The sequence below is a fragment of the Condylostylus longicornis genome, unplaced genomic scaffold (assembly GCF_029603195.1).
Source record: "Condylostylus longicornis isolate FDR11 unplaced genomic scaffold, ASM2960319v2 ptg000072l, whole genome shotgun sequence".
Taxonomy (NCBI): Eukaryota; Metazoa; Arthropoda; class Insecta; order Diptera; family Dolichopodidae; genus Condylostylus; species Condylostylus longicornis.
The window spans coordinates 1,884,402-1,901,357 of record NW_026578040.1 but is presented as its reverse complement, the minus strand read 5'-3'; the positions used below and the strand labels follow the sequence as shown (position 1 = coordinate 1,901,357).

At 24.2% G+C, this 16,956-nt stretch overlaps 1 protein-coding gene across 1 annotated transcript in view; it reads left to right on the top strand.

The window, feature by feature from the left end:
* The window catches only part of LOC129612365 (pseudouridylate synthase RPUSD2-like), a 34,891-nt gene that overhangs the window by 6,910 nt on the left and 11,025 nt on the right, over positions 1-16,956 (top strand). Inside the window, exons 3-5 of the mRNA XM_055525924.1 lie at positions 4,212-4,299; positions 5,367-5,589; positions 10,765-10,852. Coding sequence (XP_055381899.1) covers positions 4,212-4,299; positions 5,367-5,589; positions 10,765-10,852 — 399 coding nt within the window. The remainder of the gene's footprint in view (positions 1-4,211; positions 4,300-5,366; positions 5,590-10,764; positions 10,853-16,956) is intronic.

Sequence of the window (16,956 nt, the reverse complement as noted above, 5' to 3'; positions counted from 1 at the left end):
ATACTATGTGTTTGTTTTTCTTATTTTTTTTTGGTTTATTTTATAAAAACGAAAAGAATTTGTTGTTTTGTAAAATTGGTTTGATTTAGTTGCCATTAATTTTGATTTGTTTTTTTTTTTTTTAATTTTTTTCTGTATTATATTTTGTTCCTTGAATTCTCATGTCCTTTTGTAGCTTAACTTTTTTTTTATAAATAAATAAATAAATAAATATTTTCAACCGTTGATCTTAAGAAAGAAAAGAACATAAATAAACGGGAAAAAATAAACGAAGAGATTTAAATTAATTAAAAAATTAACAATAATAAATTAATTTTTGATAATTTATTAAATTATTTGAAAATCCTTAATAATAAATCAGATGAAATGAAAAAGTGGGTATTTTATTATTTTCTATTTTTTTTTAAATTGAGGAAAATTAAATTTTAAGGTACTTTAACTTTTTCTCTTCCATTTTTTTTGCCAATTTTTTGAAGTTTAAAGTTCTTGTCTATCAATTTTGTTTATATTATTTTTTGGAATATTACTTTGGTTTATTTTTAAATAGGCTTAAGAATTCCCTTGAAATTTCCAATAATCCAATTTTATGTTTTATTATGTGAGTGTATTAATATATGTACGTGATATTGATTACAAGTTATTAAAATTTTTTATTTTAAATTTGTGTTCCATATACAAAGACTTTAAGCTCAAGTTTACAAATACTTGGTGTCTATAAAGACTTTGAATGAGTTTAAAAAGCTAATCCAATTATGTTACAATCAAATGGTTACTTGTATATTTGAATGAATACGTAAGACGTTGTCATAGTAACCCTTTTGAAATAAAATTTTGAAAAATTAATTTTAAAATTCAAACTATAGAATGTATATAAATTGAATTTCTAAGAAATATATAATAGGTGATGTGTATATGTATTTATACATGCATATTATGTATATTTGTGAAACCGGGGTAACAGCGCATCGCGGCCACGTATGAGGATCTATTGTGCCCCCCCCCGCCCTGATAGCGCGGGACATGGCCTACAACAAATACTAGAGATCCACCTTTCCGATGAACTCAAACAATTTGTGAGGCCCGGAGGGCCGTAACTCCGCCGTCGTTAGTGCAAAGCCCCCCCAGTATTCTTCTTCTACCAGAGCATCAGGACCAGAGCATCACATTCCTCCGGAAGGTGTACTATGGCCTCTCCATCCTCCCCACAGAATCTGCAAGTGTCTCCGCTTTCCAGGCTCAGCCTACTGAAGTGCCCTTAAGTCTGCAGTAATTCATTCCTTCATTTCCTTCTATACCCATATTGTCCGGCATTCAGCACAGGGTGACGCAGATGCACCTACCCAATTCATCGAGCTTCTCAAGACAGCTCCATACTGTCGCGTGCGATACCGAAAACAACAGTTAACATGCATATTATATGGATATTACTTATATCTTCAACATTTTGTTGTTTTAATTTGGCGGTACAAATATTTGTTTGACCCGACATATTGACACTCCCATAGCGTTATGCAATAAAAAAATCATTAAAAATAATAAATGAAAAGTAAAAACAAGAATGAACAAAAAAAACAAACAAAAAATAAAAAGTCAATGGCATTTAAAAAAAAATTAACAGTAGCGAATTTAGTGCAAATAATAAAGGATCATTCGTTAACAGCGGCGCTTTAAAAAAATTGTTTTCTCTTTTTTTGTTTTGTGCTTCGACAAATTTCCAAAACAAAAAATTTATGTCTACATACACACATACATTCAATTTACTTTTGTACATATATATATATATATATATATACAAATTTGTGTGTAAGGGGAAATGTGTGCATAAGTATATTTTTCATTTTCATTTTCCTTCATTATGAAGAGGGAAAATTATATATAATGAAAATTGAGAAGAGAAAAAATCTTCATTATTTTGTATAGAGGGAAAATCGTTCAAGAACACAAAAGATTAAAACAAAAGAAAAACAAATATAAACAGCAAAAAGAAACGAAAAAAAAAACAGTAAAGTTTTTCCATTTCCCGTTAACAATCAAAATTAAACTTTTTCGCTGCAAAAATAAAAAAAAAAAATTTTTTTTTGTTTCAAATTTTTTTTTTTTATTGAAGAAAATCATTAACCTTTTTACTAGAAAAAGACCTTTTCTGTTTCGAAAAACTAGAATGAAAATGAAAATTCTTCTTTATTAGTATTTGAGCAATTTGGTATAAGAAAAAAAAATTGCATAACAAAAATAGAAAAAAAAAATAAAAAGAAGAAAAAACACAAAAATGAAATAAAGAAAATTGCTACTTAACCACTTGGTAGTCTGTCTGTCACGCTGATTTTGACCTTTTTTTTATTTATATCAATATTTTCTATACAAGTGTCTGTAACAAAGTGAACGGATTACGATTAAAAGTAAGTTCTAATCAAAATTACTAAAATTTTTCTTTTCCTTTTGTTTTTCAACGTTTATTTATCAATTTAGTTTTCTCTTTTTACAGTTGTCTGGTTTTTGTCTTAAAAAAAAAAATTATTGTGGCTTTATAAGAGAAAAAATTGCAAATTTTGTTGTAAAATTACATTTTGATAATTATTGACTTGAAACTTAAAAATTTTTATCATATAATACGTGATCAATTAAAAATAATTCAAAAGGTCTTCTATTGTTACCCAGTTTCGATTAAGGAGTCCTTTTATTTTTCTTTTTTTATAAGAAATTAAATTTTCTCTAATTTATTTATTATTATATGCCAATAAATAATTAATTTTATAGATGTATTATATAAATAGATAAATGAATTTTTGATCCTTTTTGTTTTAAAAAGAAAAAGAAGGTTGTTATTTGAATCGTCAAAAAAATTATAAGTTTTGGCTTCAAAACGTGATTTCAAAAGTATTTATAGCAAATTGGTTTTAATTTAACTGAATTTTTTCCAAAATTTTCTAAATTTCAACTCTTAAATTAATTTAAGAAAAGTTCAAGTCTGGAACAAAAGTCAAATTGAGTGAAATTTTATGTTGGGCATCGTATATTATTTTTCAAAACTTTTTTTGAAAAATAGATGTTAAGTAAATTAATTTGTAGAATCTGATTTTTCTTTTTCAGTGATGCTCCATATTTTGTCTACCATCATATTTAACAATATAATATTAAAAACTGGTTTGTTACCAAGTTATAATTCTTATAATTATTGTTCTTATCGTTACTGCAAACCATTTACGTTTAACTGAAATTGTCAATTGTACAATTATGAATTTTAATTTTTAGGATTTTATGCATTTTTACAACATTTAAAAAAATCTGATGTAGTCAGCAAATAACCGACCGCAATATGCATTGTCTAGTTAAGTGAAAATGTTACAGAATATTATAAAAATGCCTGTTAAATACTTCTTCCCAATTTTTAAGGCATTAGTAAGCTTATAGTTAACATGCCTAGAAAAATGTAAATTTAACTCTTAGTAGAGTTTCGCTTTGTGCTACCCAAATTCCCTGAAATGCTCACCAGTTAGTTTCGGTAACAACCAGAACTCAAATATCAAATTTCAAGAAATTTCATCAGTTCGTTCCGTAGATATGGTAAAAAATCCAAAATCGGCCCCCAGATCAGTTACTGATCCCTGATCTTTCCAAAAATTTTATATGTTCGCAGTTTTAATACAAAGAATATTAAATTTCAATGAAATTGGTTGATTATTTCTCTTTATATACGCAAAAATGTATATTTGACCCGTAGTAAACGTCCAGTTGCTGATGTCTGAGTTTCCGAAGCCTGACATATCCCAAAAGTTGATCAATCCGTGGTATAGTCGAAATAAACTTACACATAAAATTTCATCAACATCGGTTTAGCCAAGCTTGTGATACACGCGTGCAAATACAGACACAAACCGACGACCGAGGGTGACAAAAATAGCTTACTTACACTTCCCTACAATGGAGAAGTGCATTCCCACCGAAAACTCGATATGCAAAATTTGTTGTCATCACATAACCTACCTATTGTATACACAATACGGTCGGTAATAAATTTAAAACAATTTAAATTTTTAAATTATCATATCATAATGTTATGCACCAATCATAATTGACCGAACATCATGGAGGAATTACCGTAGATCCTATCGTAAAATAGTTTTTTAATCATTTGTATTATAATAAATATTGTTAAGAATTTCTTTTACAACTCCATTCTAATATTAATATTATATATTTTTAATTTTTAGGCTAAATTGGAAACAAAAGCATTAAAGGCTAAAAGACCCGGTTTTACAGATGAACGTTATCATGAAACTTCATATTATATTGAAAATGGTAATTATTTCAAATTTTAACTAAAATTCAAAAGAAGATGGAAAAATAAAAGAAACACATAATCTAATTACTCAAGGCTAATGAGAGAATGTCGAAAGATTTTCTCTCAAAGTTTGTCTCTATTAATAGAAATTGCATATTTATAGGGAAAATTTCGGTTTAATTTAAATGTAAATTATGGAATTAATTTGAACTTAAAACATTTTTTTTTTTAAATCTCTAAAATAATAATTTTGATGTTTTTAGGCCAAACTTGATTTTTATATGAATTCAAATGTTTTATAAAACACTTTCATAAGTATGTACCATACTTATATTAATTTTGGGGTCTTTAAAGCAAGAAAGGAAAAATCTAAAATAACTTTTGAATTTAAAATAAAAGTTTTGAAATGCCAACAAAAAAAATGTATACTTGTTGTTTTTTTTCACATACAGTCGAACCCGCAACACTGACATTGTGCAATTTTATAGGTTACTTTAGGTTTTTTTTGTAAGCAGACAGGAATAAAATTTCAAATAAATTATTTTGCTTAGGTGAATTCAAGTATACATATAAATTTTTAAAGCTGTTGGAATCAAGCTGTTGTTTTTAAACATTTTGTTTTATTTTTAAATAAAATAAGAAACTTAAGTTATTTGGCCAAATTTTCTCTTTCGTTTATAAAGAAATTCGCAATGATTAATAAATTTTAGTTCGTTTCGCTTAAATACCAATTGTTGATATACGAGTTCGACTGTACATATTTCCTAAAGCGCTTCTGATATTCTATTCATATATTTTCGTGCTTGTCCATCAATTGACTATGAATTTTAGTAACTACATTTAAAATAGCTAGAAAAAAATCATAAAAAAATTTTTATAACAAAACTTTTTGTTTTTCGTTAAAAAAAAGGATATTTTAGAGTTCATGTTTTAAAGATTAACACATTATATAAATATATTGCAGCAACTGAGTTGTTATTATAATTGTTTTATTTTTGTTTTTTTCTCCCTCATATTTATGTTGTTGTATTTGGGATGGCTTACACATCTACACATATTTACATAAAAATTTATGTGTATATAGGTCTTCGAAAAGTTTATCCATATTATTTTACATTTACAACATTTACAAAAGGTCGATGGGTTGGAGAAAAAATTTTAGATGTTTTTGCAAGAGAATTTCGAGCACATCCAGCGGAAGAATATGAAAGATGTATTAAAGCTGGAACATTAACTGTTAATTATGAAAAAGTGCCAACTGATTACAGACTTAAACATAATGATCTATTAGCGAATGTTGTGCACAGGTGAGTGTTTTAATTTTTTTCTTACGTTTTATTAAATGATTTTTTCTTTTATTATTAATTTACTTTTAATAAAAAAATTTTTTTTTTCGAATAGGATCTAATATAATTTTTTTTTAGTAATGAGTTTTCGTTTAGAAAATTCTTTAATTTTGTATTAGGTAAAAGAGAAACAACTTTAGTTAATATTCACTATACATAGTTAATTTAAATTTCTCTTATACACTGTGTACATTCATATTTTTGAAAATAAGCATTTAAGATGTATATAGATTAATATAATTAACATCCATTTATAGAAGTTTGTGCCAAATGGTCAATTATATGAAAATATTGACGTTTGTCTAAATATGATTTTTACTTATATAACAAGTAGTAAATGTACTTGTCGGTCCATAAAAGAAATTGTACATATATTTATGAAAATTTTATAACATTAGCTATAAGGATTTCTTTTGAGCAGAGTAAAATTTGCTAGAAAAATTTCTTGTTTGTTATAATATATGCGAAATATTATAAATTAACAAGTAAATTGAAGTAAATGTAGATGTTATTCTAGAAATTTAAGAGAATATTATTCCAAAATTTATAAAGAAATGTAGTGGGCAACTGCAAGGCACGCGATATGCTGAAGTTTAAGTGATTTCAGATAATAAAAAAATACTTTGGAAGATATTTCGCTAAAAAACATCTTATGTACGAGTAGATTCTTTGTTACCTCATAATCAAATTGAACTGTCGTAATTGGAGTTCATTCAGTACTTTTTCCAACCATTACTAAATTCTTTTTACATAAAACTTCGACATCAATTTATTTGAAGCCGTATTCGGACATGGAAAAAAATTTCTATTGAAATTTGTAAAAACTCAATTACCATACATTAAATGTATACTCATGAGTTAATAACGATGAAAAAGCAGTGCACCTATTTTAATTGAGACGTAAAATCGAAATACAATTATTTGTTTTCAAAGTTTGTGATTTTATTCTCTACCTAAAATAGCCAATAATTACATTTAACTATTAAGTTAATACTTTTAAGTATAATCGGTGTTCGGGTAAGAATTAGCAATTGTCTTTTTTATTATTTATTTTAAGATTTACTATTCAATTGTACCATAACAACATTCCAGAAAATATACTTAAAAATTTAGGTTTTCATTGATTTAGTCATTTTAGGCAACTTATCGTCATTTTAATATATCCAATTTTCTTATGTTATAACACCGGCCCGAGCACTGATATATTTGTACGAATTTGTGCGTATTTATATAAATAATTAAATATATTATTAAGTCTAACCCTTCCTCTTCAATTAAACTCTCAATCATATAAATTAACAAATGAAATTTTCAAAGTAATAACTTCTATTTTAAAATGTAAATTTAAACAACATCTATTATGTGCATATTAAATGTTTTCAATGAGGCTAAATTTTCTGGAGGCATTGAATATAAATAGAGGCTTTTTTGTATTAAATTTTTAATTGAGAGAAAATACAGAGAAACAAAAAAAAAAAACACAAATATAAAACAACTTTAAGTTAATATGTATGTAAACTTTCAAATATATACATACATAAAAAAGACTAAAACAAAAAACAGACAAGTCAAAAAAGAAAAACTAAAATTTTATTTTTCATACTTCCTTTTCAAATTTTTTACAAAAAAACTTAGTATATAGTAAAAAATATCGTGTAGTTGAATGTATATTTGAATTCATACTTTATTATATAAAATAGTTACCTATATTTTAACATCATCAGTTTGAAAATTGAAATATACTTTAGTTTTTATTTACAATTTAACGTACAAAAATTACTGTACATATTTCAGTTTTTTGATTAGTAGACAACAACAAAAAAAAAAATGGACGAAATCAAAAATGAAAATAATTTTTTTTTTGTTTGCTAACTTTATTTTCATTATTACAAAAATTTATAGCATCAGAGTTTTTTTAAAGCTCTATAAAAAAAAAACAAGAAACAATTTATGTAAAAAAAAAAAATTTATGTCCTTTAAAAATTTAAAATTCATATTTTTTTTTTATTTTTGAAGATTCTTTAATTTTTTTTATAAAAAAATTATTTTGAACCTTTGAAATTAATTTTTTTGTATATTTTGTCCCTGAAAGTTTTATAAGTTTTGCAGAATTTTTACTTTTACCACACCAAAAACAGAAAACCCAAATCATAATTATTTACAGTAATAAATAAATAAATTTAAATTATTTAAAATAAATAAAATATTTATTTGAAATATCTTTGACATCCAATTTTTAGAAATAAAAGCCAATTTAGAAATGTAAGTTAATATTCAAAATATTTGTACATTCATATTTTTATTTAAGGCTCTAAAGCTCCTAAATATTAAATTTGAAAATTATGTCCAAAATTTTTTTTAAAAAAACTGTTGCAATTTTGGATATCAGGGAATATTTCTGTGGCAATAAAGAAAAATTATCTATATTATACTTCCAAACAATAGCAGTTTCGACTAAATGCACTTAAAAACGGATTTCGAAAATATTTGAAAAGTCGTGTATTATTAAGAGTTTGTAGAACTTAAATCAACCATTTTTATTTGATTATTTAATTTTCTCCTTTGTTTTAAAAATTTGTTATCAGTCTTTTTTAACATTTTTTTAAATTTAACTAGATTTTTTTAGAAATAACATTTCCTTACAAAAATTGACTTCAATTGGATCAATTTGATTTGATTCCGGATTCGCTCAAATTTTATTTCATTATAAATTTGAATATATGTTGTCGATTTTATTAAGTAGACATTTTATTGCTTTTCCTTATTGCCATCGATTTACTAAAAAAATATTTTAAAATAATTTATTTCATTTAATTCCAAAATATTAAAATTATAATAATTATTCTAATTTAATTCTATTAAATTGAAAATGTCTGAATAAATATACGAGTAGGTGCTTTATAATTAATAGAAATTTTTGAATTTTTTTGTGGTCTTCATTATTGCTATACTCTTTTTTTTTTTAGATAAAATAATATTTATTGTGTAGCATATTTATTTTTAGTTACATAATATATATTTTATAAATATTTTTGTGTTTTGTTGAATTTTTGTAAAATGTTGAATTTTCAAAAATTTATTTATTTGCGTCTATATTTTTTATATTCTTTTTTCTTTTTATTATTTCTTTTTTTGGCAATTATCAGTTATTTTTAATCAAACAAGCAAAAACAATACCACAGACGACACTTTTATCAAATAACAAAATAATTTATGTTATGGTTTTTTTATATTATGTCACAAAATTTGTCCGATATGCCAAACGATCAATTTGTGCAATAAAATATTTTGCTAAAATGTATTTCATATATCAAATTATCTACGTGAGCATGTCCATACATATATTCAATATGTAGATAGTTGTAATTTAATTTATATACCTATATTACATTATTCTAATGTAACTTAAATAATTGATATTAATTTTATTGCAGATATATTAAATAAAATTCCACACTTAAAATACTATTATATTCAATCTAATAAATTATGTTTATTAGTTATAAACAAGTTTTAATCATCACTCTTTATAATAAACTACATAATAATATTATGTGTAATTCATTATACTTAATACTGTTACTTTGCCGTTATTGTTATTTTGCTCGTAATATGGTGTCTTTATAATTATTATATTGGAAATGGTAGCACGTAATTACAAGTATGTTACAATAAATTATATATTATGATGTGACTTATAAGCCCGTATTATATACAATCAGTGTACACATTTACGAATATGTTATTCTTCCTTAAAATTATATCCTGCTTAATTAAATAAATACAATATAATACTTGGATAATATTTTAATATGCTTAATGAATAATGACAATATGTGCTATGAAATGATAATAAAATCATGAATATGAAATAATAATGCACATATATATAGTTCTGTATTTACGAATATAAACGGAATTCTTTCGAGGTTCTTATTTTTTTTTTTTGATATATTGAAAAATTATAATAAACCTTTACAAGTTTACGAGTATAATATGTACATTGATTAATTTATTATACTTATACATTATGTAGTTAGTTGAGTTCGCGTTATCACTTAAAGTGAATTATTTAAAAAAAGACGAATAATTTAATTTTAATTGATTCAGCGTAATTAATTTTGCATATTATAAGATTTAAATTTTTTAATGATTTGCGTTTGAAATTTGGGTACCTAAGTAAATTGAATGTGTTTTTAATTTGCTTTATATTAAAATTAAGGTTAAAACAGCATTTCAAATCTATATTTCTATTAATTATGGTTCTCCAAAGTATTGAAAATGTAAATTAAAATTAAATATGTTCAAACTAATTCAATTAATAAATTTATGGGTAATGCTATAAGCAGATTTTATAATTTATTTCTCTAATTTCAAAAACTTATTAGCAAACAAGAGATTTTCGAATGAACTCTTCAAGTTTATCAATGTATATTTCAATTTATTATAATTCAATTTCCACTCTAATAAAATGTTTTCAAAAATTATGTGCTGCACTATTGTTGCATTTGAACTGAATCACCGATTTTATTATTATTTACAGAATTCAAGACTTAAATTCTTAAAGGGAAACTATGTGTTTCATCGTCTGTTTAATTTTTGTGCTTCCATCAATATTTCAAAAATTAAGTGGTATTGTTTTTGGCCCATTTATCTAAATACAAATATATTTTTTAATCCCACTTTAATTGATCAAAGAATATGATTTTTAAAAAAAATTATAATAATTTCTTTGGGGTTAAAATGCTTTTACAAATTTTTAATTAATTTCTCTTTTTTTAGTAATTTTAATAATATTTTATTTTTTTTACTCTTTCCTATACTATTCTCATTTTATTTATTTTTATTTTTAACTATAACTAATTTCAGTGATAATAAACAAAAAAAAATCTTTTTTAATATTTCATTGAATTTGTATAGCCACTTTTCAAAAAGGATATAATAAAGGATATTTCTATCATAATAAAATGTGAAAGAAAATTGGAAAAAGAAAAAATTAAATTATGCTAAAAAAACATTTAAAAAGTAATCTTTGTTAATTTTTTATTTTTATTGTTGTTTTTATTTTTCTCTCTCTGTTTCTGTTTCTGTTTTTTTTTTGTTTATTTAAAATCATATTTGTGTATATTTTTCCAGACATGAAGTACCAGTCACTAGTCAACCAATCACAATAGTGCATATGGATGATGATATTGTGGTTGTTAATAAACCAGCATCAATTCCAGTAAGTGGCTTAAATGACCGCCATTTTTTAATTTTTTTTTTATATTTATATAAATATTATATGTAAAAATTAATTTTTTTGATTATGAAAAGCAAAAAAAAAGAAGCATTATTGGATATTTTTTTTTAATATTTTTTATTTGTTGTTTTTAACATTAATCGTTATGTTTTTGAGAAGCAAAAACAAAAAAAAAAACAAAATACTATATAAAAAATAATCTGGAAATATTTAAAAAATTAAAAAATCAAATAAAAAGAAAAATTGGACATTTTTGAAATACGAAAAAAAGGATAAAATGCGTTTATTTCACATAATATTGTTGTACTAACAAACAAAGCAAACGAAAAACAACCAGAACAAAAAATATTTTTATTTAAAATATTTTTCAATAAAAAAAAATCATACATTTTAATTAATGATCATAAAATGACAAACCCTTTTGAAAAATCGTTAATATTTTTTTTTTATTGTTAATAATCGTTCAGAACCGATTCTTATTGATTTTTACAAAACAAAAACTAAATTTAATATTAATAATTAAATTTCATATATAATAATTTAATAATTTTTTCTTAATTTATTTATTTAATCAAAAAGAAAAATATAGTTGATTCGTTTTTTTATTTATCGCTCATATATAAATTTACTTGTATTAAATATAATTAAGAAGTAGTTGATAAATTAAAATGTAATTAAATTTAATCGTAAATATTTTCAATTTAAAATTATTCATTTTTGACCCAAGAGCACCTAAATTAATATATATATGTATTTGCAATAATATTGTACTTCTTAATTTATTTAAAATTGTTTTTGTGTAAAATTTGCGTTTAAAAATAACCAAAAAATAAACTACATTGCTTTGTACATAAATATATACAAGATATTCAGAAATCAACAGATTTTAACTGAATGAAATATTTTAATTTTTTATAGTGAAACTAAAAAAAATCTAATTAAATACTTTATAATGTTTAATGCTTTTAAATTAAATTTTAAATTCAAAATTTTTTACTGATAGAAAAACCTTATTTAATTTAATCAAATATTGAGAAGTTTAAAATATTTAATTTTCTTCTTTTATGAAATTAATTTAAAAGATTAAGATTTTTATATTTAAGTTTCTTATTCTATAGGCATTGCACATAAATTCGAAAACTTGCCCAGGATTTTCTCTCCTAAAAAATTAATTTCTTTATATCGAATTAAAATGAAACAGAATAAAAAAAAAATAGGTAAACTATATATATGTATTACAAATTAAATTATAAAAAAATTGAAAAAAGTTAATCTCGCTCAATGCTATTCCCTATATGGGAAATAAATTTGATTTTCGAGCTAAGTTTTCCAGGTACTACTCCTACTGAAAAGTATTTATGTATATGGACATATTCTATATATTAATAAGCTATTCAAGTAATTATAGATAATCAATAGGATATTCTCTTTAGATGGCGTTATCAAAACCAACAGTAAATTGGTAAAAAAACATTTTAAATTATGTTCTAAGTTGCGGTGAAAAAAGTACGCTACAAAATAATAAATAAAACTGAAAAAAAAGTAATTCGTTTGATTACCATTTACATATGTCTACAAGTAACTCATGTTCATATTTGTTTATATGCATGTAGCATTTATAGCAAATTTATTGTAATATTTAACTATAAAGGAAGAAACTGCAATTGTTAATTTTGTCTGAATTTAAATATTTTGCCTTCATTAAGCCAAGTGTTGCGATTGCATAAATTATGCCAGTTTTTTTTACAAAAAATTCTTAAATAATTAGACGCGAAGCATGCATGCTGTGGTCTATATTATGATATCGCTAGGTATTAGAAATGTGCTGAGATACGGTAAATATTTTCTTAATTTCAAAATGTTTTAACTTTTCTAAATTCATTTTGCAAGAAAGGTTAATAATATATAGACAAAGCGACGTCGCCGAACTTTGTGCGACTTTAACAAAATTATTGTTTAGTGGCAAAATGGAAAGCATGTATGTAATCTAAACGAATATCGGGAAAGTTTAACGTTCGAGACCATTGTCCTATTTATGTTTTCTAATGAATGGCTTTTATGAATGATAATTATTATTTAATCTTTAAGGAATTTAAAAATTATTTTAAACCATTTGAAAATATGCACACATCCACATATTTTAAAAATTCAGTTCAACTACAAGTATCACATTTACGAATGCACTGGATTATATTTTGTAATATCCATTAAAATTTGAAAATAATAATTTCATTCATTTTATAATAAAATTGTGAAATATCACAATATGAACATTTCACACTTAATTTTTCAATTTGATAAAAAAACGGGGACTATATTTGCACACCAACAATGAAAATTATACAAAAAATAATCATTTCCATATTTTCATTACTCCGCACTTTTTTGTTATTTCATTAAAAAAAAAATCTGATGTGGTCAGCACATAACCGACCGCATTGTGTATTGTCTAGTTAAATGAAAGTGTTACAGAATATTATAAAAATGTCTGTTAAATACTTCTTTCCAATTTTTAGGACATTAGTAAGCTTATAGTTAACATACTTAGAAAAATGTAAATTTGGCTCTTAGTAGAGTTTCGCTTTGTGCTACCCGAATTCCCTGGAATGCTCGCCAGTTAGTTTCGGTAACAACCAGAACTCAAATATCAAATTTCAAGAAATTCCATCAATTTGTTCTGTGGATATGGTGAAAAATGTGAAATCGGCCCGCAAATCAGTTCTCGAGCCCTGATCTTTCCAAAAAAGTTATATGTTCATTGCTTTAATATGAGGAATTCATATATTAAATTTCAATGAAATCGGTTGATTATTTCTCTTTATATACACAAAAGTGTATGTTTGGCCCGTAGTAAACGTCTAGTTGCCGATGCCTGATCTTTCCAAAAAATTTACATGTTCATTGTTTTAATACGGGGAATTCATATATTAAATTTCAATGAAATCGGTTGATTATTTCTCTTTATATACACAAAAGTGTATGTTTGGCCCGTAGTAAACGTCTAGTTGCCGATGCCTGATCTTTCCAAAAAATTTACATGTTCATTGTTTTAATACGGGGAATTCATATATTAAATTTCAATGAAATCGGTTGATTATTTCTCTTTATATACACAAAAATGTATATTTGGCCCGTAGTAAACGCCCAGTTGTTGATGCCTGATTTCTTCCAAAAGTTAGGAATTTTTGCATATGATCGACCAAAGCTTATATATGAAATTTCAAGTAAATCGGTTGAATACTTTCTTCAAAATGGTGAAAAATGTAAAATCGGCCCGCAAATCCGTTTTCGAGCCCTGACCTTTCCAAAAAATTTATATGTTCATTGTTTTAATACGAGGAATTCAAAAATTAAATTTCAATGAAATCGGTTAATTATTTCTCTTTATATACACAAAAATGTATATTTGGCCCGTAGTAAACGTCTAGTTGCCGATGCCTGATTTCTTCCAAAACATAGCAATTTTCGCGGACGATCGAGCAAAGCTTATATATGAAATTTCAAGTAAATCGGTTGAATACTTTTTTCAAAATGTTCAAAAATGTAAAACAGGCCCGCTAAAAAGTGCAGTTCCCGAGGCCTGATATATACCAAAAGTTGATCGATCCGTGCCCTGGTGGAAATAAACTTACATATAAAATTTCATTAAAATCGGTTCAGCCGAACTTGAGATACACGCGTGCACACACAGACCGACAGACCGACAGACCGACAGGTTGCTAAAATAGTTTATTTACACTTCCCTACTATGGAGAAGTACGTTCCCACCGAAAACTCGATATGCAAAATTTGTTGCCATCACATAACCTACCTATTGTTTACACAATACGGTCGGTAATAAGTAAAATCAATTAATTTGGGATGAAAATAATAATTTATTATTGAATTTATTTGAAAAAATGCCTAAAGCAATTTAAATTTACAATTACCAAATTATACAGCACTACAAAGTAAAAGCAAAACATCAGTAAAATAGAAAAATTATTAGGAAAAACTCGAAAATTTTTTAAATATTTTTTGTAGAAAATCGAATTTATTTTGTGTTGGCATTTCATATTGTTTTTATATTTAAATTGTTTTTAAAATAATTTTATACATACATATAAATGTACATAATTTTGAAAATAAATGAATGTGTACTTTTTCTTGGCAAATTTTCCCAAAAAAAAATATAATTGAATAAAATGAAAATTTTGAAAAATTTTGTTCGGATTTTAAGTGATGCATGAAATACTGTAATGCGTTGCAGTATGTACACCTATAAACATTATGTGTCGTATATACAATGCATTTAGAAATCTCATTCATGCTTATAAATTAAAGAATATTTTACATTTTCAATTAAATATTGATAGTGGGTGAGATTTTTCAGTGATTCGTCAAAATTTTCCTTTTTCTAGTTAAACAGTAATATAAGGTTGTTCCATGTGATGTATACCAATATTTCTCTATTAATATTTAGCAAATCTCTTTTTGTTTTTATTTTAAAATTTTTTTCATACATCTTTGATGTGGGTTATATATACTTAGATATATTGATATAAATTCATAGTTATGACTTTTCATATATTTAGACAGCAAAGTCATTGCACTGGCGACTAGAGTTTATGTTTAACTTATGTCAACGTAATAAAATTTAAGCAGAAACTGAAGTTCCGGAAAATTGTTTTATAGTTGGATCATCAGATAAAATATATAAACCTAAAATATAAGACTTATAAAAATTTCTTTTAAAAAATCTCGACATAAAATCAAGTTGATTTCAATTACATTGCAAGATTCTCTTAATTTTATTAATATTATCATCTGGTTTTTACTGAATTTTTTAAAATTCTTATTTCAGTAAGTACATGAAACACCCACACAAAAAAGGAATTATTCCGTATTATACTCGTGTAGCTAAATTTGTTGTTATATAATTTTTAATAAGTAAATTTAAACAACAATAAAACAAAACACTAATGTCGTCATTTCACTAATAAAAATTTAGTTTATTAAAAGAAACTTTTTATTACTCTACTCTCTCTCTTTCCCTCCTCTCCAACTCTTTGCCCTCCTCTGTCTATTCTTATGAAAGGTAAGCTTATAATAAAAAAAGGATATCCGGTAGAAAATAAAAAAAAATTTTTGTGTCAAGGTAATTTTAATTTAAAATTACTGTTTGCTTTCGTTGGGACTATAAAAAAATTTGAGGAAACATTTTCCTTTCTTTTATGATTTACTTAATAATCTATAGTAAAAAACAAAGCAGAAACAAAAAAAAAATTTTTTATTATAGAAAAATGACCATAACTTGAGGAAGAGGGGGACAATGTCTTGTTGCTTTGTTGAAATTTATTGAAAAATCCAAATACTTTTTATGCAATTGGCTACAAAAGTTTTAATTTTCTCAATTTGAAGTATTTAAAATTTTTAAAAAGCAAAAAATGGGTAACTTGTATGTATTTAAATCGATTTTTTTGTTCGTTTTTTTATATAAAATGTATACAAAGAAATTTTCAACTTCAAAAGAATTTTTTGTCATAATATGGATGATTTAATATCACAAATGTGCTTCACATGTTCACGCTTTTAAAAAATGAATCCATTTTACAATTAATACTTTCAGCCTACCATGAAATTTGGCGAGTTTTATTTTATTATTTAATGCTTAATGTCAGGTTGTATCAAATTATTTCATTATAATTATTTAAATTTATTTTAAAAAATCGTATTTTTCTCAAATTGTCTCAGACTCATCAAAAATTTTAATAATTATTTTAAATTTATTTTTGTTAGATCGGACGTATTCATAACCAATTTATCACTTGAGTTTATGCAAATTTCAACAAAATTAAGAAAATTTAAATTTTGTTTCAATTTACTTTGTAATTATTACCTATGTAAAACTAAAAGTAATTTGTATTATTTTAAAATGTATTTTTTTTTCTAAGAAATTCTTCTCATTTCGTGTAAATTTTTAATAAAATTGGTTTGTAATGTAGCACTTTTCCCTTCAAAAAGTGAAAATACTGCTCTTAAAAAAAATTTCGCTATGTACCGCAATATTGAAATTACTTTCATTCATACACGAATATATTTCAAAA